Here is a 26,776-nt window from a genome sequence, read left to right on the forward strand (position 1 = left end):
ATATTGACTGTTTATTCCCCTGCATTGACGCTGCCTGACTTGCTGAATTCCTCCAGCATTCTGTGTCTATTACTCCAGTGTCCTGCTTGTTCTCATAGAGTTGTAGAGTAACACAGCACAGAAACAGGCCCTTCAGCCCAGCTGGTCCCCCCTACTAGCCCCAGTTGGTCACGTTTGGCCTATAACCCTCCAAGCCCCTCTCCAATAGGTACCCATAATGCTCAGGGTGATCAAAACATTCAAGATTGTTTAATATCATTTCCTGTACACAAGTGTAGAGGAGAACAAAATGATTGTTACTCTGGATGTGACTGCGCACAAAAAAAGCACAGTAAGATAAAGAACACAATAATTTAAAAAAACACGAGAGATCCTTCATGATGTTTTGGCCCTTTTCCAGCACCTTTCTGTATACGTGTCCCTGATGACAGGTAGGCTGGTGTCAGTGATGCATTGTGCAGTTTTGACCACCCGTTGCAGAGCCTTCCTGTCCACCGCAGTGTAGTTTCTGTACTGTGTAGTGATGCAGCTTGTGAGGTTGCTCTCGACCGCACATCCATAGAGCGACATGTGCTCATGTCCACAGTCCCGCTCTCTTCAGCCTCCTCAGAAATCAGAGGCATTGGAGTTTTCCTGATTGCGTAGGACGAGCATGGGAACACTGGACCATCAGAGCATGGGAACATTTACAGGCAGGTGATCATATACTGTAAACATATAAGCGAGAATGAAGAACATTAAACTACAAGAAAAATGACAACTTGGACTTGAATCCGACATTTGGTATCCAAATACCTCCTAAAGACTGCAAATGTACCCACCTCGACCACTTCCTCTGGCAGCCCATTCTGGTCCATGAAGATCTCAGCATCCTCCCTGCTGGCCCCAGTTGTCCACATTCAGCCCATAAACCTCCCAAGTCCCTCCCTTCCATATACCTGTCCAAATGCCTCTTAAGTGTTGTAATTGTATCCACCTCAACCACTTCCTGAGGCAGCTCATTCCAGGTACTCACTGCCCTCTGTGTAAAGAAGGTACCTCTCAGGTCTCTATTAAACTCTCCTCTTGTATCTGTGCCCTCTAGTTTTGGACTATCCAAACCTGGGGAAAAAACTATAACTATCTACCTTATTCATATCCTTCAAGGTTTCATAAATTTCTGTGAGGTCCCTCCTCATTCTCCTGCACCGGATAAAGATCCATTGTGGTCAACCTCCCGCTAGAACTCAGGCCCTGTAGTCCAGACAGCATCCTTGTAAATCTCTTCTGCACCTTCTCCAGTTTGACAATGTCTTTCCTGTCACAGGGTGACCAAAACTGTACACAATACTACAAATCAATGACTGTAAAACTGCGACATAATGTTCTTCCTCCTGTACCCGACGCCCTGACTGGTGAAGGCCAGCGTGCAGGACACCTTCATCACCACCCTGTCTACTTGCCACTTCTGGGTGGCTTTTCAAAGGCCTGTTCTCCTGACTTTCCCCTCCCGAAGTCTACCATCAGCTCTGCCTTCATCGAGAATGATTTCAGATTTATTGAATGGAATTTGAATTTGTAATCTCATAATGTTCATCTGACAGAAGTGAGGACCTAGATAGGCTGTTTCCCAAGGCTGGGAAGCTGAGGGGCCATTTTTTAACAGATGGTATTGGGTACATGGAACGAGCTGCCAGAGGAATTGGTTGGGGCAGGTACAATAACAACATTTAAAAGATGATTAGGCAGGTACGTCAATAGCTCCAATATAGTGGCAGCAACACACACAAAGTGCTGGAGGATCTCAGCAGGTCAGGCAGCATCTATGGAGGGGAATAAACAGTTGACATTTCAGGCCGAGACCCTTCATCAGGACTGGCACAGAAGGGGGACGAGGCCGGAATATGAAGGTGAGCGGGAGGGGAAGAAGTGGAAGCTGGAAGGTGACAGTGAAGCCAGGTGAGGGGGAAGGATATTGGTATTGGAAAAAGCCTGTCTTGCATACTGTTCATATGTCTCAGGTCTCTTTTAAATCTCTCCCCTCTTATCTCTTCCCTCTTACTTATGGGCTCCCTGACCTTGGGGAAAAGATGATCACCGTCCACTCTCATGATTTTATAAGCTTCTAAGAGACTACTCCTCATTCTCCTACGCTCCATAGAAGAACGATCCAGCGTGGCCAACCTCTCTCTATAACTCAGGCCCTCTAGTTCAGGCAGCGTCCTCATAAATAAGGTGACAATAAAGTGCAGGGGTCCCAGTGAGGTAGACTGTGAGGGCAAGGTCCATATTATTGGAACACTGCGGCAACTTTATTAGGTACACCTTTACACCTGCTCATTAATGCAAATATACAATCAGCCAATCACGTGGCAGCAACTCAATGCATAAAAGCAGGCAGACGTGGTCAAGAGATTCAGTCGTTGTTCAGACAAAACATCAGAATGGGGAAGAAGGTCGAATATACACTCAATGACCACTTTATTAGGTACCTTCTGCAGCTAATAACGTGGCTACTAAGTGTATGTTCATGGTCTTCTGCTGCTATAGCCTATTCACTTTTTGTTCAAAGTGTTGTATGTTCAGAGATGCTCTCCTATACAGCACTGTTATAGTGTGTGGTTATATAAGTTACTGTCACCTTCCTGTCAACTTGACTCAGTCTGGCCACTCTCCTCTGACCTCACTCATCAACAAGGAGTTTTCACCCACAGAACTGCCGCTCACTTGGATAATTTTTGTTTTCCACACCATTCTCTATAAACTCTAGAGACTGTTGTGGGTGAAAATCCCAGGAGATCAGCAGTTTCTGAGATGCTCAAACCACCCCGTCTGGCACCAACAATCATTCCACAGTCAAAGTCACTTAGATCACATTTCTTCCCCATTCTGATGTTTGGTCTGAACAACAACTGAACCTCTTGACCATGTCTGCATGCTTTTATACATTGAGTTGCTGCCACATGACTGGCTGATGAGATATTTTCATTAACAGACAGGTGTACCTAATAAAGTGGCCATGGAGTGTAACTCATCTGGGGTTTAGCAGGAGTCCCTCAGAGATTTGTTTTACAGTTTCACCACAAAAAGCATCTAATCTCGATACATCACTGCTTGGTATGACAACTGCTCTGCCCATGACCACAAGAAACTGTATTAAGTTTCGAACAGAGACGAGGAGAAATTTCTGTAACCGGAGGGTGTATCCCTATGGAATGAGATCCCCTTCATCTCTCTAAACTTTCGTTCTAACTTTCTTCATTCTGCAGTGTTCCCAGAGATCGGAATTTGCTGTTTCCGCCACTGACGTTTTTCTTTTCCTTTCTCTTTTCCCTTTCTTCCTGAGGAGGAGAGCTCGAGTGTTTCACAGACTCGACCTCGGAGAGCACCCCCTCCTCACTGCGGACCGCCCCCGAGCACCAGGTGACCCCAGAGGCCCCGGGCACTGGCCAGCAATCGCCGGCGTGGAGTTGGAGCGCGGGGGTGGGAGGACGCGAGGAGGAGGCGGCGGAGGAGGAGCTCCGTGCCAGCCCAGCCCAGGGGAGCCCCGTGTCGGAGGCCCCAAGGCAAGCAGCGCAGACCGGCCACGCTCACGTCCGGCACCTGGGAGTTGAGCCACTTCTTCGCGCCTCCCGTTCTAATCTGGCCTGTAGTAGCTGGGGTTCGGAAGACAGCCTGTCTGTTACTAGCGATGTGTACGGCAGCATGTTCAGCCTGTACAGAGGGAAACCCTTGTTTATACCTGTGTAAGTACGACACTCCTCACGGAGACATTTCTCCCATTGCCCACCCCTCATTGGGAAACGCAGCCCTTTTGATTTGGGACAGCGGCTTCCATCTCTTCCATCTGCTTCCCACTTCCATCTTAATTTGGTGGCAAATTATTGGAATACCACCCTTTTTCTTTTCATTTTCCATGTTAAAGTCATTTTTTAAAAACTCTTGAGTTGCATTAACCATCAGAACTCAATTGCTTCGGAATCCCTATTAGGTTTATTATTGCTGATGTACGTCATGCAGTTCGCTGTTTTGTGGCAGCAATACAGTGCAAGAAATAAAAATGGTTATGTTACAATGAAAATTAATAAGTAGTGCAAAAGAGGAACAATAAGGCAGAGCCCATGAACCACTCAGAAATCTGGTGGCAGAGGTGAACCTAAATGTTGAATGTGGGTCTTCAGGCTCCTGTACCTCTTTCCTGATGGTTCAGATGGTGAGGGTCCTTATTGAAGATAGGTTGAGTGAGCTAGGGCTATTCTCTTTGGAGGGAAGGAGGATGAGAGGTGTCTTGATAGAGGTGTACAAGGTGAAATGAGGCATAGATAGAAAGGACAACCAACCAGAAACTTTCTCCCCAGGGTGGAAATGGCTAATATGAGGAGGCATAATTTTAAAGTGATTGGAGGAAAGTATAGGGGGATGTCAGAGGTAGTTTTTCTTTCACACAGAGTGTGGTGATGGATGGAACAGCCTGCCAGAAGCAGTGGAGGAAGATACATTAAGGGCATTTAAGAAACTCTTAGGTAGGCCCATGGATGAGAGTAAAATAGAGGGCAATGTGGAAGGGAAAGGTTAGGTTGATCTTACAGTAGGTTAAAAGATCAACCAACTTCGTGGACCGAAGGGCCTGTACTGTGCTGTCCTGGGGTTCATAGACCTTTTCAATGTCCTAGGGTTCATAGACCTTTTAGAAATCTGACGATGGAGGGGCAGTAACTGTTGCTGAAACATTGAGTGTGGGTCTTCAGACTCTTGTAGCTCCTCCCTGAAGGAAGTAATGAGAAGGGGGCATATCCCAGGTCGTGATCATCCTCAATAATGGACGCCAGCTCCTTGAACTTCAAGATGTGTATCTTGGTCAGAAAGGTGACGATGAGTTTAATGGGGGCCAGGGTTAATAGTTAGAGAAGTCTAATGTATGGGACAGTGTACCATTAATGGCAGGACACTCAACAGTGTTGATGTATAATGGGATCTTGTGGGTCCAAATCAGTGACAGTGGCCAAACAAGTAGGTTAGGGTAGTAGTTAGAAGGGATAAGGCACACTTGAATTGAATTGTCTTTATTTCTTACGTCCTTCACATACATGAGGATTAAAAATCTTTACGTTATGTCTCCGTCTAAATGTGCAATGTGCAATCATAGTAATTTATAATAATTTATAATAAATAGAACAGTCAATGTAACATAGAAATACACTCAAATCAGTGTGAGTTAATCAGTCTGATTGCCTGGTGGAAGAAGCTGTCCTGGAGACTGTTGGTCCTGGCTTTTATGCTGTGGTACCGTTTCCCAGATGGTAGCAGTTGGAATAGATTATGGTTGGGGTTACTCGGGTCCCCAATGATCCCACAGGCCCTTTTCACACACCTGTCTTTGTTTATGTTCTGAGTCATGGGAAGTTCACAACTACAGATGTGCTGGGCTGTCCGCACCACTCTCTACAGGGTCCTGTGATTAAGGGAGGTACAGTTCCCATACCAGGCAGTGATGCAGCCAGTCAGGATGCTCTCAGTTGTGCCCCTTTAGAAAGTTCTTAGGATTTGAGGGCCCATACCAAACTTCCTCAACCATCTGAGGTGAAGGAGGCGCTGTTGTGCCATTTTCACCACACAGCTGGTGTGTACAGGCCACGTGAGGCCCTCAGTGATATGGATGCTGAGGAGCTTAAAGCTGTTTACCCTCGTAACCTCAAATCAATTGATGTCAATAGGAGAGCCCATCTCCATTGCTCCTGTAATCCACAACCAGCTCCTTTGTTTTTGCGACATTGAGGGAGAGGTTGTTTTCTCAACACCACTGAGTCAGAGAGATGACTTCATTGATCAGGCATTGAGTGTAAGGGTCAGACAATCAAGTTGCAGCTGTATAAAGCTTTGGTAGTTTTTGGATAATTGTGTGCAGTTCTGATACGCGGAAGGATGTGGAGTCTTTGGAGAGGGTGCAGAAGAGGTTCATCAGGAAGCTGCTGTCATCACCGATAATAAAGCAAAATAACTGGGCCCAGAACACACGCATTCTGACAACTCAAACGTCTTTTTACTTTACTTGTGGACCAGGAGAGCAGCATGCACCCCTGTCACCCTCACTGTTCTGAAGCTAGGACAGTAAACTGCTGTTTTTATACAGAATTATTCTTATCAGTTATTGATATTGACCATTTGGCAAATTATATATTTTTGAGTTCCTTACTAGCAAGGTCAATTGCCATTCACAACAGAGGTATTAAAAGTCAATCAGAACTTCAAGCTGACAGCCGATGATATTTTGAAGTTAATGAAACAATTGTCCCTTAGTTGTTGGGTGTGCACTCCCTATTGTGTAAAGGGATGCTATGTTTTAAGAAGATCTTTCTAGAAAAGTCTTACTACAGAGACCTCTCTCATCTGGTTTAGTACACACTGCCACAGTCACCCCTGCATGGGCAGAGTTGGCTCCGGTGGTCTTACTTCAAAGGCCACCCTTGACTACAACCGCCCAGGCTATTCTCACCTGGACATTGTCTTCATTCTTGCCTTAGCACAACTTCACAAATGCCTGGATTAGAGGGGATAAGCTACAATGCAAGATTGGATAAACTTATAGTTTTTTTTAGAGATGCAACACGGTAACAGGCCCTTCTGGCCGAATGAGCCAGTACCACCCAATTACACCCTGTAACCAATTAACCCGCTCACCCGAATGTCTTTGGAATGTGGGAGGAAACCCACAGGGAAAACATACAAACTCCTTAGTGGAATTGAACCCAGGCCCCTGGTGCTGTAATAGCATTACGCTAACCGCTACACTACTGCGCCATTTTCTCAGCGTGGCAGATGCTGAGGGGAGACCTAATGGAGATTCATAGAATTATGAGGTATAAAGATGGTGGGCAGTGAGGATTATGAGAGGGGTAGGCAGTGAGGATTATGAGAGGGTAGTCAGTGAGGATTATGAGAGGGGTAGGCAGTGAGGATTATGAGAGGGATAGTCAGTGAGGATTATGAGAGGGGTAGGCAGTGAGGATTATGAGAGGGATAGGCAGTGAGGATTATGAGAGGGTAGTCGGTGGGCAGTGAGGATTATGAGAGAGGGTAAACAGTGAGGATTATGAGAGGGAGTAGGCAGTGAGGATTATGAGAGGGGTAGGCAGAGAATTATGAGAGGGGTAGGCAGTGAGGATTATGAGAGAGGGTAAACTGAGGATTTTGAGAGGGGTAGGCAGTGAGGATTATGAGAGGGTAGGCAGTGAGGATTATGAGAGGGGTAGGCAGTGAGGATTATGAGAGGGGTAGACAGTGAGGATTATGAGAGGGGTAGGCAGTGAGGATTATGAGAGGGGTAGACAGGATTATGAGAGGGTAGTCGGTGGGCAGTGAGGATTATGAGAGAGGATAGGCAGTGAGGATTATGAGAGAGAGGGTAAACAGTGAGGATTATGAGGGGGTAGGCAGTGAGGATTACGAGAGGGGTAGGCAGTGAGGATTACGAGAGGGAGTAGGCAGTGAGGATTATGAGAGGGGTAGGCAGTGAGGATTATAAGAGGGTAGTCGGTGGGCAGTGAGGATTATGAGAGGGTAAACAGTGAGGATTATGAGAGGGGTAGGCAGTGAGGATTATGAGAGGGGTAGGCAGTGAGGATTATGAGAGAGGGTAGGCAGTGAGGATTATGAGAGAGGGTAGGCAGTGAGGATTATGAGAGAGGGTAGGCAGTGAGGATTATGAGAGGGGTAGGCAGTGAGGATTATGAGAGAGAGGGTAAACAGTGAGGATTATGAGAGAGGGTAGGCAGTGAGGATTATGAGAGGGGTAGGCAGTGAGGATTATGAGAGGGGTAGGCAGTGAGGATTATGAGAGGGGTAGACAGTGAGGATTATGAGAGGGTAGTCGGTGGGCAGTGAGGATTATGAGAGAGGATAGGCAGTGAGGATTATGAGAGGGTAGACAGTGAGGATTATGAGAGGGGTAGGCAGTGAGGATTATGAGAGGGGTAGGCAGTGAGGATTACGAGAGGGGTAGGCAGTGAGGATTACGAGAGGGAGTAGGCAGTGAGGATTACGAGAGGGAGTAGGCAGTGAGGATTATGAGAGGGGTAGGCAGTGAGGATTATGAGAGGGTAGTCGGTGGGCAGTGAGGATTATGAGAGAGGGTAAACAGTGAGGATTATGAGGGGGTAGGCAGTGAGGATTATGAGAGGGGTAGGCAGTGAAGATTATGAGAGAGAGGGTAAACAGTGAGGATTATGAGAGAGGGTAGGCAGTGAGGATTATGAGAGAGGGTAAACAGTGAGGATTATGAGAGGGTAAACAGTGAGGATTATGAGAGGGGTAGGCAGTGAGGATTATGAGGGGGAGTAGGCAGTGAGGATTATGAGAGGGTAGGCAGTGAGGATTATGAGGGGGAGTAGGCAGTGAGGATTATGAGAGGGGTAGGCAGTGAGGATTATGAGAGAGAGGGTAAACAGTGAGGATTATGAGAGGGTAGGCAGTGAGGATTATGAGAGGGGTAGGCAGTGAGGATTATGAGAGGGGTAGGCAGTGAGGATTATGAGAGAGAGGGTAGGCAGTGAGGATTATGAGAGGGTAGGCAGGGAGGATTATGAGAGGGGTAGGCAGTGAGGATTATGAGAGGGTAGGCAGTGAGGATTATGAGAGGGAGTAAGTAGTGAGGATTATGAGGGGGTAGGCAGAGAATTATGAGAGGGGTAGGCAGTGAGGATTATGAGAGGGTAGGCAGTGAGGATTATGAGAGGGAGTAGGCAGTGAGGATTATGAGATGGGTAGGCAGTGAGGATTATGAGAGGGTAGGCAGTGAGGATTATGAGAGGGAGTAGGCAGTGAGGATTATGAGAGGGTAGGCAGTGAGGATTATGAGAGGGTAGTCAGTGAGGATGAGAGGTGGTGGGCAGTGAGGATTATGAGAGAGGGTAAACAGTGAGGATTATGAGAGGGGTAGGCAGTGAGGATTATGAGGGATTAGTCAGTGAGGATTATGAGAGGGAGTAGGCTTTGAGGATTATGAGAGGGGCAGGCAGTGAGGATTATGAGAGAGGGTAAACAGTGAGAATTATGAGAGGGGTAGGCAGTGAGGATTATGAGAGAGGGTGGGCAGAGAGGATTATGAGAGTGTAGTCAGTGAGGATTATGAGAGAGGGTAAACAGTGAGGATTATGAGAGAGGGTAAACAGTGAGGATTATGAGAGAGGGTGGGCAGTGAGGATTATTAGAGAGGGTGGGCAGAGAGGATTATGAGAGGGTAGTCAGTGAGGATTATGAGAGAGGGTAGGCAGTGAGGATTATGAGAGAGGGTAGGCAGTGAGGATTATGAGGGTGGGCAGAGAGGATTATGAGGGGGTAGTCAGTGAGGATTATGAGAGAGGGTAGGCAGTGAGGATTATGAGAGAGGGTAACCAGTGATCCTGCTCCTACTAGAGAGACTGCCTCCCTCACATTCTCAATGTTATGTCTTCCCTGATGTGGTTTGTTTATCTCTAATTACTAGTCTCACTGCTTGTAAATTCACAGCTGCTGTTGATCACTCATTATCGCGTTGTTAAGCAATTAGCTTTCGTCATCAGGCCGGCCATTATATAATAGCTTGTATATTCATTCATTCGTCAGGTGCACTTGTCAGAAGTTGAAGGATTTTTGATCAATATTTGAAGCTGCCTTTTGTTGGGACGCCGACGAGTACTGTGTTTTTTTACGCGGGCTCCTTGTGTACTGAAACGCGTTGGTGAATAATGAAACTGTCTTCAACTACAACTACGCTGAGACTGGAGATATCTATGTCTACTTTGGAACAGCAGGGAAAACTCGAGCGAGAGCACAATAGAGAGTGGTGGTTGTCGGGTGTGATGGAAGCAGATATGATAGAGGTGTTTAAGAGGCTGTTAGAGACACATCTGCAGGAAATGCAGAGACGTGGATCATGTGTAGGCAGAGGGGATTTAGTTTAATTTGGTGTTGTGTTCGGCACAGACACTGTGGGCTGAAGGGCCGGTGTCCGTATTGTATTACTCTAGGACAAGGCTGGACAGGCTGAAGGAGAAGCCACGCCGCCCCCAGGGAAGGTAGTTGAGTGATTTGGTGGTTAATCTTCCTTTGCTCCAGTGGCTTTTTGTCTTTATTTCCTCAATGTGCTAAACATCACTGGCCTTCCAAACCCAGCTCCTGCATGACTGACCCCCCACCCTGAGCTCGGCGACCTCGCTAACCTGACCCCGGTGACCTCACCTACCTGACCTCACTAACCTGACCCTGGTGACCTCACCTACCTGACCTCACTAACCTGACCCCGGTGACCTCACCTACCTGACCTCACTAACCTGACCCTGGTGACCTCACCTACCTGACCTCACTAACCTGACCCCGGTGACCTCACCTACCTGACCTCACTAACATGGCACCTCGCTCGGCGTGTCCCCTCTTCGCGGATGTGCCACCAACGGCCTCGCCCACTCTCGGGGTCCCTGGTATGCTGCGAGACGGGTTACGGGCGGCGCAAGACTGAGTCGAGGGGCAGTCCCAGGGCCGATATCGGCGTGCGGTTCTATTTAGAGTCAGATTCTTTCATCTACGTGGAAACGTACAGTGGAAAGCGTCATTTGCATTAACAACCAACACAACCCAACGATACACTGAGGGCGTCGCCGCACATTTTGATGCCAACATAACATGTTCACCAGAACAACCCAAACAATTACAGCAAACAAGCTCTGATCCTCTCTCCCCACACAGACCCCTCAAGACCACCATTAGTCACTGGCATCCAATCAGAATAGGCCCCCTTTATTCCCTCTCTTTCGCCTCCTGCCAGCCAGTCAGCAAATCTTCTAGCCATCCTTCCTGTAATGCCACGGACTCTTGTTAACCCTTTCATCCTTGGAATCATTTCTGTCAACCTCCTCTGAACCATCTCCACTTTCTCCCTTACATATAGGGTCCAAATTTGTTTGAAATATTCCAGATGACAAATGCTTTATAAAGCCTCAGCATTACATCATTGATGTTATATTCTAGTCATCTCGAAATGAATGCAAACCACCGTTTGCCTTCCTCACCACCAACTCAACCTGCAAGTTAACCTTTATGGAATCCTGATTAAGACTTTTAAGTCCATTTGCACCTCCAATTTCTGAATTCCCATTTAGAAAATAGTTTACACTTTCATTCCTTCTACCAAAGATCATACACATCCCAGTGCAATATTCCATTTGCCAATTCTTTACACATTCTCCTAATCTAAGTCCTTTTGCAGACTCCCTACTTATCCCTCTGCCATTCTTGGTATCCTCTGCAGACTTGGCCACAATGACATCAGATCCTTAATTCAGATCATTACTATGAAAGGTGTCAGTACATTATAAACCCATTTCCCCCTAATTGACATCAGGTGGCACATCAGTGGAGACTGGGCAAAATTCCTCAGCTCAAACTACTGCGTGTAACTAAGCCTTCGTTTCCTTTCCTTGTAGGGAACTCTGTGAGGATTCACTGGTCAAGAGCCACCTCGAGGGCCCCCTGGACGCAGGCCTCAGTCGGAACCCAATGGCCCAGACACAAGGAGCCCAGCCTGGAGGCCCCCCTCTTGCCAGCCTGAAGGGGCGCCCAGCCAATCCCAGGTTCCCGTCAGCCAGCCCTCTGACCCCGCGGCGCAGGCTCAGCACACCGGCCGAGTACAGCGACACGGTCCCGGTGGAGTTTCAGGACAAGGCCAAGAAGCCGAAGGTGGAGGGCGAGGCCGGGGAGAGCAGTCGCGGCCCGTCTCCCGCCCATTCCCGCTCGGGATCCAGGGTGCTGGATCGGGCGGGGGGCCTAGATTTCTTCCCGGAACGTCGGCGGAGCCTGGAGCTGGCTGACGGGCAGGCCTGGCCTGGATTCAGGAAGTCCCGCTCCTTTGACCAGGCGGACTCCCGTGGTGGCAGCGGGTTGGGGAGGCGGCGCCAGACCTCCCTCTCCGACCTGCTGCAGGCGGAGGGGGTTGGGGCGGAGCAAAGGCGTTCCCTCTTCCGCCGCAAGGCAGCCTCCTTCGATGAACCCAGGGCCCGGGACTTGGAGGCCAAGATTGCCGAGGAACTGAACCGCATCAAGAGGGCAGCGGCGGGCTCCCCGTCCAGGCCAGCGCTGAGGTCACCCCTCCTCGAGAGGGCCGTCAACCGGGAGCTGTCGTTGCGCAAAGCAGTCTCGGGCCTGAAACCAGAAACCCCGCGCAGGAGCCTCGAGAGGCTGACGGCCCCCAGTCCCTCTCCTCCTCCCACCCAACACGAGGCCGCTGCCGAGCCACGGCAGGTGTCCGCTGGTCCCCTGGATTTTCCACGTCTGGCAGAATTCCGTCCAACACCCAGCCCAGCCCGGCAGGCTGTGGACCTGTCCCGGCCCCCTCTTGCCATGGAGAAGGTCAGGAAGATAACCCTGGCCCCTGATACTTGTTCACCGATCGCCACCAAGCCAGGGGTGGGCGGGGGCTCTGGTCTGAGCCTAAGGGGACCCTCACCTCCCATCTCTGGAGAGACCCCGTTCCTGACCAATGCTGGGCCACCTAGGCCAGAGGGAGCCAGTCTGGGTCCAGCTCCACCAGAGAGTTCTCCAAGGCTCGGCCTCACGCCCCTTAGCCCTGCAGGTGAGACTGGCGTGCAGGGAGGCATGAACCCTCGGACCGTCTCCAGGGCCATCCGGGAGAAGGAAGAAAGTGTGAGAGAGGAGGTCAGAGCCCCAGCGTTGGAGAAGTCGGCCCGTAAATCATCCAGAGGGAAATTCAAGAAATCTCGCCCTGTGTCTCCAGAACTGGGTAAGAGAGTGAACTCTTGGAGCTATAAACCTTCTCTCTTATGTGTCGGAGGATCTTGGGGTCAATCCTACAGCTCCCTAAAAATAGCTACACAGACTGAGAGGATAGTAAAGAAGTCTTGTGCCATGATGGCTTTGTTAGTCAAGGCATTGAGTTCAGGAGTCAGGAATTTATGTGAGACCACAGAGCATTACAGCTCCAAAACAGGCCCTTTGGTCCATCTAGGCTGTGCTGAACTTTTATTCTGCCTAGGCCCATCGACCTGCAGCCGGACCCTAACCCTCCCTACTCCTCCCCCCATCCATGTACTTACCCAAATTTCTCTTAACTGTTGCCATGGAACTCAGCATCCAGCGCTTCTGCTGGCCGCTCCTTCCACACATGCTCCACCCTCTGAGTGAAGAAAAGCTCCCTCATGTTCCCCTTTATCATTCAGCTTTCACTCTTAACCCATGACCTCTAGTTCGAGTCTTGCCCAAGCTCAGTGGAAAAAGCCTGCTTGCACTTACCCTATCTATGTCCCTCATAATTTTGTATACCTCTATCAAATCTCCCCACATTATCCTACACTCCAGGGAATAAAATCTTAACCTATTTACCCTTTCCTTCTAGCTCAGATCCTCAAGTCCTGGTAAATTTTCTCTGCACTCTTTCTCTTATTGACATCTTTACTGTAGGTCGGTGACCAGAACTGCACACAATACTCCAAATTTTGCCTCACCAACGTCTTATTCAACTTCGACACAACGTCCCAACAGCTGTACTCAGTACAATGATTTATGGATGTCAGTGTGCCAAAAGCTCTCTTTACAGCCCTATCTACCTATGACACCGCCTTCAAAGAATTATGGGCCTGTATTCCTAGCTCCCTCTCTTCGACAGGCCTCCCGAGTGTCCTACCCATTGTTGGAGCTGCCCTTGTCTAATCAATTTGAATGGTTAGATACCCCCCCCACAGCTTGGTCTTTCTCTTACCAACCAGCACTCACTAGTGAGCTGAATTGTCTAGTACCAGAGGGAATGTTTTTAAGGTGAGACAGGGATAATTGGTTTGTTATTCTTCCGGTTACTGAGATGCAAATAAAGTCTTTTTGTTTGGTTTGCCATCCGGACTGATCATTCCATACATAAGCACATTGAGATAGTTAAGAGGGAACACAGTGGAGGATATAGAACAACACACACAGAGTGCTGGAGGAACTCAGCAGGTCAGGCAGCATCTATGGAAAGGGATAAACAGTCGACGTTTCAGGCTGAGACTCTTCTTCAGGATCTTGTTGGACAGTGCGCTAATGGTTACAGAACCAAAGGTTGGCAGGTGGCAGGGTATTTGGCAGTGTGGAGGAAAAGAGGGACCTGGGGGTCCACATCCATTGATCCCTCAAAGTTGCTGTGCAGTTGTTAAGAAGGTGTATGTGTGTTGGCCTTCATTAGTCAGGGGGCAGTGGGGTGGGGGGGAGGGGGGGTTGAGTTCAAGAGTCATGAGGTGATATTGCAGCTCTATAAGTCTCTGGTGAGACTACCTTTGGAATTCCCTTGTTCTTTCTAGTTGCCTCATTATAGGAAGGATTTGGAAGCTTTAGAGATGGTACAGAGAAGATTTACCAGGATGATACCTGGACTAGAGAGCATGTCTAATGAGAATAGGTTGAGAGATCTAGGACTTTTCTCTTTGCAGAGAAAGAGAATGAGAGGTTACTTGAGGTTGATAGAGGTGTTCAAGACGATAGGAGGCATATACAGAGTAGACAAGCTAGAGACTTTTTCCCATGACAGAAGAGGTTAAGATGAGGGGGCATGATACAAAGGTGATTATAGGATGTCTTGTGTCTGTGCAGAATATACTGTCACAGTTACAGAGAAGGTGCAGGCAGGAAAATAAAGAAGCAAGTATTTTTCGGGCCCTGTGTTTTACACAGAGAGTGGTGGGGGCTGGGGGTGAGCTTCTTCACTCAGGGGGTGGTGCAAGTGCGAACTCAGCGGCCAGCAGAAGCGGTGGATGCCAGTTCAAAGAAGGGTCTGCTTGTGCTCTATGACTCCATGCTTGGAATGTACTGCTGGGGTTGGTGCTGGAAGTAGATAGGGGTTTAACAGACTCTTAGGCAGGTGAATGTGCAGAGAATGGAGGGATATGGACAGAAGGGAGTAGTCCAATTCACACAAAATGCAGGAGCAACTCAGCAAGTCAGGCAGCATCTATAGAGAAGAATAAACAGTCGATATTTCAGGCCAAGACCCTTCATTATTCCCCTCCACAGATGCTGCCTGACTTGCCGAGTTCTTCCAGCATTTTGTGTGAGTTACTCAAGATTTCCAGCATCTGCAGAATCTCTTGTGTTAGGGATTAACAGATTATCCCTATTTGTGACGTGTACATTGAAACATCAAAACATACGGTGAAAAGTGTTGTTTGTGTCAAATTAAATCAGCAAGGATGCGCAGGGCAGCCCACGAGTGTCGTCAAGCTTCTGGCACCACAGCTCATGAACTCTAACTTGTACGCCTTTAGAATGTGGGAGGAAACTGGAGCACCCAGAAGAAACCCATAAAGTCACAGACAGCAGCAGGATTAGATGAGTTGGGCGTTGGATATGCTAATCAGACTAGCACAATGTCATGGCTGAAGGACCTGGTTATCTGCGGTACTGTTCTGTATTCTACGTTTGCAGTGAGATCCCAGCGTAAGACTTTGCTGTAACACAGACTTTGTCTCCGACAGAATCCTCAGACGACTCCTATGTCTCGGCTGGTGAGGATCCCTTGGAGCCACCAGTGTTTGAAATCAGCATCACTGACGCAGTGGTCGCAGTGGGATCTGCTGTCCTCTTGAAATGCATCATCACTGGAACCCCATTGCCTGAAGGTACAGCAATACAATCGGCCACACTCTCCTACAAAGTGTTTTCCACCCCAGATATTCTCTCTTCTTCCCCCCCCCCCCCCCATTGGGCAGAAGATACAAAACGCAGAAAGCATGTACCACCGTGCTCAAGAACGGCTTCTACCCCACTGTTATAAGACTATTTAGGGTCTTTTGATCATTAAGACAAAAGAGTAAGATTATTAGGCCATTTGGTTCATCAATTTTGCTCTGCCATTCCATCATGGCTAGTTTATTATTCCTCTCAATTCCATTCTCCTGCCTTCTGACCTTAACCTTTGATGCCCTTACTAATCAAGAAGCTATCAAACCCACTGTAAATGACTTGGCCTCCAATGCTGTCTGTGGCAATGAGTTTCACAAGTTCACCACCCTCTGATAAAACAAATTCAGAATCAGGTTTAATATCAGTGACATATGTCATGAAATTTGTTGTTTTGCAGCAGCAGTAGTCAATACATAAAAATACCATGTTACAATAAGAAATGTAAATAAAAATTAACTTAAATAAGTAGTGCAAAAAGAGAGCAAAAATAGTGAGGTAATGTTCATGGGTTGGTTCATTGTCTGTTCAGATATTTGATGCCGAAGGGGAAGAAGCTGTTTGTGAAATGTGGGGTGTACTTCCTCTCTGATGGTAGTAGTAAGAAGAGGGCATGTCCTGGGTGACAGGGGTCCTTAATGATGAATGTTGCCTTCTTGAGGCATCGCCTTTTGAAAGTGTCTTCGATGCTGGGAAGACTAGTGACCATGATGGAGATGGCTGAGTTATAACTTCCTGCAGCTTTTTCCAGTCCTCTACTTCTTTGTTCCAAATGAATGCCCTTCTAATCTGAGGTTGTGCCCTCTGGTCCTGGACTTCCCACTATAGGAAACATCCTCTCCATGTCCACTCTCGCTAGGCCTTTCAATATTCTTTAAGTTTCATGAGATTTTCCCCCTCACTGAAGTGGCTTGATTTGGCTCCTGTACTTTATAGTCTTTTGTCTGCACGTGTGCAATGAAAACATTACTTGCAGCAGCATCTCAGGCACAAAGCATCAGATAAGCAAGATACATTCTGTAAGAAAAATGTAAATTATACACAATTATACATAATTAAAACAAAATTTTAAAAAACAGCATCAATTTTAGTTCCAAGTGATCATAGTGTTGCTAAACTACGGTGATTAAGTTTGTGCTGAATGGTTAAATCAAAATGATTGAAGGGACCTAGTGGTGTAGCCCTTTGAGAAAGAGAGTTCTAACGATTCACGACCCACTGAGACAAAATATTTTGCCTTGCCTCTACCTTAAGTTTATTTTTAAACTATCACCCAAGTTCAAATTAAAGTTTATTATCAGTCAACTGTATACATGTATACTGCCAAATAAGGTGCAAAACACCGTACGTATAATTCATGTGCAACACATAAAGTAATAGTACCACAAATTAATTAAGAAATAATAAGGTGCATTTACAGCACAAGTTTAAAAAGTAAGCAGTTGGGTTCCATGGTAGCATAGTGGTTAGCGCGATGCAATTAACAGTTCGGGGCGTCAGAATTTGGAGTTCAATCCCGGTATCCTCTGTAAGGAGTTTGTACGTCCTCCTCGTGGAATGTGTGGGTTTTCTTCGGGCGCTCTGGTTTCCTCCCACAGTCCAAAGACGTACTGGTTAGTAGGTTAATTGGTCGTTGTAAATTCTATCGTGATTGGGCTGGGGTTAAATTGGGGGTTGCTGATGATGTGGCTCGAAGGGCCAGAAGGCCCTGTTCCATGTGGTATCTCCAAATAAAAATAAACGAAGTATAATGTTACTGCTACTTCATACATGATGAGACCCGGGTGGTGGCAGGGAGTTCAGTAGTCTCACAGCTGGGGGAAGAAGCTGTTTCCCATCCTGACTGTCCTTGTCCTAATGCTGTGGTACCTCCTGCCTGATGGTAGGGAGTCAAAACAGATTATTGGATGGATGGAAGGGATTATTGACAATGCTAAGGGCCCTGTATATGCAGTGCTCCTGATAAATATCTCGGATGGGTAGAAGAGAGATCCCGATGATCTTCTCAGCAGTCCTCACAATCCTTTGTAGGGCCTTGTGTCAGATGCTTTGCAATTCCCGTACCAGATGGTGATGCAGCAGATCAGGACCCTGGCTAGACCCTGGTTCTAATTTCTCCTAAGATGTAGCAAACCAAACTGTATCAGGACAGCACAGGAGCAGGCGATTTGGCCCACAATATCTATGCTGTACATGATTTGAAATTACACAATCCATATCGGTCCATTCATTTGTCTAAAACATCATTATTATATCTGCTTCCAGCATCACCCCAGGCACCCACTACACTCTGTGTAAATAAAATCTGCCCCATACATCTTTAAATTTTTACCCTCTCTCCCTAAATGCATATCTTCAAGTATTTGGTGTTTCTATTCTGAGGAAAGGTTCTGACTCTATCTATGCCTGTCATCTTATAAACTTCTATCAGGTCTCCTCTTAGCCTTTGCTGCTCCAGAGAAAACGCCCCTTGTTTGTCCATACTTCCCCTATAGCTGATATTCCCTAATCCAGGCAGCATCCTGGTGAACATCTTCTAAATCCTCTCTAAAGCCTCCACATCCATCCTGTAATGGGGTGACCAGAACTGTGCATAATTTCCACATGAGGAAAACCTCCTCTCAACACCCATCCTGTCATGACTGCTCAGGGTTTTAAATTTTTACTTATTTATTAAGAGATACAACCCTTCTGGCCCAAGAGCCACACCGTCCATCAAACCACCTATTTAATCCTAGCCTAATCACAAGACAATTTACAATGACCAATTAACCAGAGCTCCCAGAGGAATCCTATTCATTCATGGAGAGAATGTGCTAACCCTTTACTAACGGCGCTGGAATTGAACTCTGAACCCTGGAATGCCCCGAGCTGTAATAGTGTTGCACTAACTGATGCTACACAAGCGTTTCAATCATGTTGCCTAACCTTCAGTGGATCAATATGGAATCAAGGTTAACCCTTGTGTTTTTATTTTTTTTTCCATACAGTAACGTGGAAGAAAGACGGGGAAATCCTCAAAACCAGCCAGACGCACATCCTCAAAGCAGAAGGGGAGAGACACACCCTCTTCATCCCCTCAGCTACGATGTTGGACGGCGGCCTGTACTCTGTCAGTGCAGCCAATGAGGTCGGCTTGTCCAGCTGTTGTGCCTCAGTCCAGGTTCGGTCAGGTGGGTGACCGGTGGAATGGAGAGAACCTGCATTTGTATAGCAACTAGTGCATCCCCACCTTACAAATACAAGAGATTCTGAACATGCTGGAAATCCAGAGTAATGCATACAAAATGCTGGAGGAAATCAGCAGGTCAGGCAGCATCTACAGAGGGGAATAATGAGTCGATGTTTCAGGCTGTGACCCTTCATCAGGATTGAGTTCCTCCAGCATTCTGTGTGTGATCCTCAACTCAGAATTTCAACATAGCTGTGTATAACTTGCTTGCTGCCTGTTTACACCTCAGATGCAGAAGGATTCTTCACTGTTGTTTGCATAACTGGTTTTATCAGTCAGGGTTGTTAGTGCTGAGCTGAACCCTCAAACCTACAGGACCATTGGACCAGTCTTAGTCTGACCTCTACCCTTTGACCACTTGTCATGGGTGACCCTACCAACAGCCAAAGCATAAAGCCCTGACTCCAGTCAACACAACTGTCCGGGTCATTGAGGCACACAAGCCTCCAAACCTCACAACAAGATTGTGGTCCTCATGGACAGTGTGTATAATGTTGTCTGGAATTGTATGATACCAGACCATAAGACATAGGAGCAGAATTTATTAAGTCTGCTGTGCCATTCCATCATGGGTGATTTATTATCCTTCTTAACTCCGTTCTCTTGCCTTCCCCCGTAACCTTTGATACCCTTACTCATTAAGAACCTATCAACCTCCACTTCAAATATGCCCAATGACTTGGCCTACGTCTGTGGCACTGAATTCCACAGATTCATCACCCTCTGGCTAAAGAAATTCCTCCTCATCACTGTTCTAAAGGATGTCTGAATTTTTGCCCTCTAGTCCAAGACTCTCCTATTATAGGAAACATCTTCTCCAAGTCCACTCTATCTAGGCCTTTCAATATTCAATAGGTTTCAATGAGATCCCCCCCCCCCCCCCAAGTAGAGATGGCCATTTTGTGTTTTACTCTGGGTTTCCAGCATCTGGAGAATCTCTTGTGTTTATGTAACCAACCCCCACACCCCCCCCCAAAGTTGGTACATTACTACAATAATTGAGGGGTTTCCTCATTCGTATAAGTACAAGCTCAGAAACATCAAATGTTCTTCATACATTAACCCTTTCATTCCTGGGATCATTCTTGTGAACCTTCTCTGGACCCTCTCCGATGCCAGCCCATCCTTTCTTAGATATGGGGCCCAAGACTGCTCATATTGGTGTAGTTTTGTCTCATGGACTAAAATACAGTGGCAAAATGAAAGGTCTCGGCTCAAAACATTGACTGTTATCCTCTTCATAGATGCTGCCTGACTTGCTGATATCCTCCAGCATTATGTGTGTGTTACTGTGGAAAACATCATTTCATACAGAAGTACATTGAGATAGTAAAAGGAGATAGAGTGCCGTAACGCAGGCAGGCAATGATTAACAGTTCATATTTTAACCTGTGAGCTGTTCGTTCAAGAGTCCGATAACAAGTTCAAGGACAGTTTATAAACTAGATCAATGCACACAAAATGTAGGGTGAACTCAGCAGTTCAGGCAGAACCTATGGAGAGAAATAAACAGCCAGCATTCAAATCTCTTACTCACTCTTCCTTCAGTTAGTCCTGACGAAGGGTCTCGGCCTGAAACGTCGACTGCACCTCTTCCTACAGATGCTGCCTGGCCTGCTGCGTTCACCAGCAACTTTGATGTGTGTTGCTTGAATTTCCAGCATCTGCAGAATTCCTGTTGTTAGCATTCAAATAGGTTTCAATAGGTACATTTAATGTCAGAGAAATATATACAATATACATCCTGAAATTCTTTTTCAGGCTCAGACTCTTCGTCGAGACCTAGGGTCAGTAGTGCCTTTAGATTAGATTATTAGATTAGATTAGATTATGAGGACATGCAGTCCTCTTTTATTGTCATTTAGTAATGCATGCATTAAGAAAAATGATACAATATTCCTCCGGTGTGATATCACAAAACACAGGTCAGACCAAGACTGAAAAACTAACAAAACCACATAATTATCATATATAGTTACAACAGTGCAACAATACCATAACTTGATGAAGAACAGGCTATGGCACAGTAAAAAAGTTCAAAGTCTCATGAAAGTCTCAGGAAAGTCCCACATCTCACGCAGATGGGAGAAGGAAGAAAACTCTCCCCGCCATGCCCGACCACAGTCCGACTCTGAGTTGTCCGAAAAGTTTGAGCCTCCGATCAGCCCTCCGACACCGAGCACCGAGCACCATCTCTGCCGAATGCTTCGACCCCAGCCTCGGTCGCCAGCAGCAGGCAAAGCCGGAGATTTTGGGGCCTTCCCTCCAGGGATTCTCGATCACACATTAGCAGCGACAGCGAACCGGGCATTTCAGAAATTTCTCCAGATGTTCTTCTGTGCCGTCTCACGTCTGTCTCCATCAAATCAGAATTGTGCACGGCATCCTACTTACAAATACAATATCATTTCACCGGAGAGCTGCGTCGCGCTGCCATCTTCTCCTCCCGCCTTTACCACAGCCAAGGCAGCGCACCACTCTTTGTGTACAAAATACCTACCTCTGACCCATCCCCTATATACTTTCCTCCCTTTTCCTTAAAGTTACGCCCTCCTGTTAGCCATTTCCACCTTTTGAAAATATCTCTGACAGTCCACTCTATCTATGCCTCTTATCATCTTGTATACCACTATCAAGTCACTTCTCATCCTCTTTCACTCCAGAGGGAAAAGCCTTAGGTCGTTCAACCTATTCTCATAAAACATGCTCTCTAATCCAGGCCACATCCTGGTAAATCTCCTCTGAACCCTCTCTAAAGCTTCTACATCCTTCCTATAACGAGGAGACCAGAACAGAATATTCCAGGTGTGCTCCAACCAGAATTTTACCTCACAGCTCTCGAACTCAATTCCCCAAATAATGAAGGCTGCTGGATCTAATGGTATTGATCCAGAGGTTCTTTAGAAGTCAAGAATGAGGCATAAAACTCGATGATTACAGCCGTTTTATTAAATGTTACAAGAACAAAGATGTTAGGATGCACACCCAAATGTGCCATCTCCTGGAGTTTAGATGCTCCGATTCACTGGAATATAGAAGGCTGGTGTGGACCCTTTAAAGATTCAGGCCTGCCCAGCTAATTGGCAACCATGTTTTGGCACCAGGATTTTAATATTTAAAGAGCATCTGAACGGAGGTGCTGTGCTCAGTTGTCCCTCTTCTTTGGATTGTCATCGAGCATCTAGTTTAGAACCCTGTCTTAGTTTAGACTCGATTCGTGTGCAGATTCTAGTCTCGGATACACCAGCACTTGGGTCCTAACCATCCTCACCTGGGTCTCTCATCACAGTACGATGAAACCTAACATGGACCCAGTGGGGTATCAGAGCATTTGGTCAGCTGCGGCCTGGAGATGCACGACCTTCAGGTTGCCGTGTGCCAGCTATCGCAAGGAAGCAGCCAGAGATGGAAGGGTGAGGCTGATGACTCTGTGGAGTCAGTCCATCTTCCAACCCCAGACAGAGTCAGATGACACAAAGCTGGGTGGCAGTGTGAAATGTGCGGAGGATGTTGAGATAATGAAGGATGACTTGGACAGGTTGGGTGAGTGGGCAGATGCATGACAGATGCAGCTTAATATGGATAAATGTGAGGTTATCCACTTTGGTGGCAAGAACAGGAAGGCAGATTACTATTTGAATGGTGTCAAGTTAGGAAAAGGGGAAGTACAACGAGATCTGGGTGTCCTTGTTCATCAGTCACTGAAAGTAAGCATGCAGGTACAGCAGGTAGTGAAGAAAGCTAATGGCATGTTGGCCTTCACAACAGGGGGAGTTGAGTATAGGAGCAAAGAGGTTCAATCCCTTAAGATTATTAAGGGATTAGACACTCTAGAGGCAGGAAATATGTTCCCAATGTTGGGGGAGTCCAGAACAGAGGCAACAATTTGAGAATAAGGGGTAGACCATTTAGAACGGAGTTGAGGAAAAACTTTTTCACACAGAGGGTTGTGGATCTGTGGAATGCTCTGCCTCAGAAGGCAGTGGAGGCCAATTCTCTGGATGCTTTCAAGAAAGAGTTAGATAGAGCTCTTAATGATAGCGGAGTCAAGGGATATGGGGAGAAGGCAGGAACGGGGTACTGTTTGTGGATGATCAGCCGTGATCACAGTGAATGTCGGTGCTGGCTCGAAGGGCCGAATGGCCTACTCCTGCACCTATTGTCTATTGTCTATTGACTGCTGTGGTTTCCTCCTCACTCGATATTCAAACTCCACCTGGCCCGGTTCCCTTCAGAGTGCAGAAAGGCGGCCTTCATGATCTCTCTCCCGACCTGGGCCATTGCGTATTGGAGGTGAAAGTCAGAGATTTGTTTGGTTTCGGAGGAGTTCATGGCCAACGTGAGGATGGTGTTTCTTCACCCCGGTGGAGCAGACTGAGCCTGAGATGGTCTGATGAAGGAGTGTCAGGACAGTTGGTCAGCAGCCGACTACGCTATCAAGTTTTGGACTTTGGCTGAAGAGAGTGGCTGGAACAGAGAGGCCTGGGCCACTCTGTACCGCCACGGACTCCAAGGTAAATTAAAGGATGCCCTTGCGTTTAGAGAGCTAGTTGAGGACTTGGAGGCTCTGATCGACTAGTCCATCTGCCTCGATAATCTACTGGCGGAGCGAAAGTGGGACTAATTCAAGAGTTCGAAGAGAGCTAGCTCAAACCCGGCCCCAATAATTCTCAGTTCCACTTCCCAAGCTCAGACAGTGTTCCCTGCTGAAGATCCTGTCGAATCCAGGAAAATTGGCTGCATTAGACTCTCTGCCGATGAGAAGTTCCAGCGTTGGAGTCGAGGTTGCTGCTAATACTGAGGGGAAGCAGGTCACCTGCGGGCTGAATTTCCAAAGCTGCAGTCATCAGGAGAACTGCTAAAGCCATCCAGTGTCAGGAGGACTGTGAAAGTAGCAGCGGCTACTCCTAACCCGACTGATTCTGGCGTCGTGCTGAAGGCAGAGATCTCTTGAGGAAAGAACTGGCGAGAGGTGAATGCCTTTGTGGACTCTGGGGCAGCTGGTCATTTCCTGGACTTGCAGACCACCTGTCAGTTCACCATACCTCTACAGGAGTTGAGCCAGCCCAAGCCCACAATTGCCCTGGATGGCCGTTCGCGTGGTTCCGGGCAGATCCCGCACCAGATGTTGGTTTTGCAGATGAGGGTAGAGGATCATGCAGAGGATATTTGTTTCTATATCCCCTCACATAGCCCTGATCCTCGGGCACCCTTAGCTGTCCCAGCATAATCCTTCCGTGAACCGGGAGGAAAGGAGGTTCACTGAGTGGTCCGGTCATTGCAAGCGGGTATATTTACGGCTTCGTGTTCGGCCCCCAGACTCTTCCAAAACCAGTGGCTGATGAGTGGGGAGACTTTGGTTCAGGTTAACCTGGAGCCTTCAGGAGACCCAGTCCTGCCTTCAAGGATTGACGAGCCAACTCCAGCTAACAGGACTGCGAGTCCCTACCCTATCTAGTTGGGGGAGTGCTGGAACTAGAAAGAGAAGGTCTTTCCTGATCAGGAGCAAACCAAGAAGGTGCCCAAGCAGGCTGGAAGTCTAGCACAAGGAATTCTGCAGATGCTGGAAATTCAAGCAACACACATCAAAGTTGCTGGTGAACGCAGCAGGCCAGGCAGCATCTCTAGGAAGAGGTACAGTTGACGTTTTGGGCCGAGACCTTTTGTCAGGACTAACTGAAGGAAGAGCTAGTAAGACCACCACTCTGCTCCGTCTAGCGGAATTAGTCCTTACTCATAATAATTTCTCCTTTGGCTCCTCCCACTTCCTCCAAACTAAAGGTGTAGCTATGGGTCCTAGCTATGCCCGCCTTTTTGTTGGCTTTGTGGAACAATCTATGTTCCAAACCTGTTCTGGTATCTGTCCCCCACTTTTCCTTCGCTACGTCAACAACTGCATTGGCGCTGCTTCCTGCACGCATGCTGAGCTTGTTGACTTCATTAACTTTGCCTCCAACTTTCACCCTGCCCTCAAGTTTACCTGGTCCATTTCCAACACCTCCCTCCCCTTTCTAGATCTTTCTATCTCTGTCTCTGGAGACAGCTTATCTACTGATGTCTTCTATAAGCCTACTGACTCTCACAGCTATCTGGACTATTCCTCTTCTCACCCTGTCTCTTGCAAAAATGCCATCCCCTTCTCGCAATTCCTCCATCTCCGCCGCGTCTGCTCTCAGGATCAGGCTTTTCATTCTAGGACGAGGGAGATGTCCTCCTTTTTTAAAGAAAGGGGCTTCCCTTCCTCCACCATCAACTCTGCTCTCAAATGCATCTCCCCCATTTCACACACATCTGCTCTCACTCCATCCTCCCACCACCCCACTAGGTATAGGGTCCTCACCTACCACCCCACCGGGTTCAACATATTATTCTCCGTAACTTCTGCCACTTCCAACGGGATCCCACCACTAAGCACATCTTTCCCTTCCCCCCCTCCAGTTTTCCGCAGGGATCGCTCCCTATGCGACTCCCTTGTCCATTTGTCCCCCCCATCCCTCCCCACTGATCGCCCTCCTGGCACTTACCCTTGTAAGCGGAACACGTGCTATACATGCCCTTATACTTCCTCCCTTACCACCATTCATTACCTCAGACAGTCCTTCCAGGTGAGGCGACACTTCACCTGTGAGTCGGCTGGGGTGATATACTGTGTCCGGTGCTCCCGATGTGGCCTTCTATATATTGGCGAGACCAGACGCAGACTGGGAGATCGTTTTGCTGAACACCTACGCTCTGTCCGCCAGAGAAAGCAGGATCTCCCAGTGGCCACACATTTTAATTCCATATCCCATTCCCATTCTGATATGTCTGTCCACGGCCTCCTCTACTGTAAAGATGAAGCCACACTCAGGTTGGAGGAACAGCACCTTATATTCCGTCTGGGTAGCCTCCAACCTGATGGCATGAACATTGACTTCCCTAACTTCCGCTAATGCCCCACCTCCCCCTTGTACCCCATCTGTTATTTATTTATATACACACATTCTTTCTCTCTCTCTCCTTTTTCTCCCTCTGTCCCTCTGACTATGCCCCTTGCCCATCCTCTGGGTCACCCCCCCCCCCGTCTTTCTTCCCGGACCTCCTGTCCCATGATCCTCTCGTATCCCTTTTGCCAATCACCTGCCCAGCTCTTGGCTCCATCCCTCCCCCTCCTGTCTTCTCCTATCATTTTGGATCTCCTCCTCCCCCTCCCACTTTCAAATCTCTTACTAGCTCTTCCTTCAGTTAGTCCTGACGAAACGTCGACTGCACCTCTTCCTACAGATGCTGCCTGGCCTGCTGCGTTCAGCAGCAACTTTGATGTGTGTTGCTTGAATTTCCAGTATCTGCAGAACTCCTCGTGTTTAAATGAATCTCTTGACCATGTCTGAATGCTTTTATGTGTTGAGTTGCTACCGCATGATTGGTTGGTTAGATATTTTTATTAATGAGCAGGAGTATAGGTCTACCTAATAAAGCCGTTGATATACTGTATAGGTGACTATATAAAAATTAAAAACAAGCATAGGAAAGTTAAACTTCAAGGAAAATACATGAAAAATAATAATTCTACACCCTAATCCAACAAGGTTAATGAACCATATGTCTTCTCAACCACTTTAGCACAAGCAAAAGATTACGCAGATGCTGGTAATCTTGAGCAACATGCACAAAATGCGGGAGAAATTCAGCAAGTTTATTTGTTTCCATAGATACTGCAAAAAAATTCACCTGGTCCAATTTACCAGGAGGCAGGATCTATAATGAGTGACAAGGAGATTGATCCAGAGTTTTCAGCTCAGAAGGCAGGAGACAGGGAATTGGAACAGTTTTCAGATAGAGGAGTGGAAATGGAGAGTTTAACTTTGTTGGCTGAGGACTGCGTACTGTGAG

At 47.4% G+C, this 26,776-nt stretch overlaps 1 protein-coding gene across 8 annotated transcripts in view; it reads left to right on the forward strand.

The window, feature by feature from the left end:
- The window catches only part of spega (striated muscle enriched protein kinase a), a 376,412-nt gene that overhangs the window by 130,405 nt on the left and 219,231 nt on the right, over positions 1 to 26,776 (forward strand). For 4 of the 8 annotated variants that reach the window (XM_063051419.1, XM_063051420.1, XM_063051426.1 and 1 more), the window contains 4 exons: positions 3,326 to 3,725; positions 11,436 to 12,748; positions 15,468 to 15,611; positions 18,663 to 18,845. In XM_063051419.1, coding sequence (XP_062907489.1) covers positions 3,326 to 3,725; positions 11,436 to 12,748; positions 15,468 to 15,611; positions 18,663 to 18,845 — 2,040 coding nt within the window. The remainder of the gene's footprint in view (positions 1 to 3,325; positions 3,726 to 11,435; positions 12,749 to 15,467; positions 15,612 to 18,662; positions 18,846 to 26,776) is intronic. The other 4 variants (XM_063051424.1, XM_063051425.1, XM_063051422.1 and 1 more) reach the window with 3 other exon arrangements.

The sequence above is a fragment of the Mobula hypostoma genome, chromosome 6 (genome assembly GCF_963921235.1).
Source record: "Mobula hypostoma chromosome 6, sMobHyp1.1, whole genome shotgun sequence".
NCBI lineage: Eukaryota > Metazoa > Chordata > Chondrichthyes > Myliobatiformes > Myliobatidae > Mobula > Mobula hypostoma.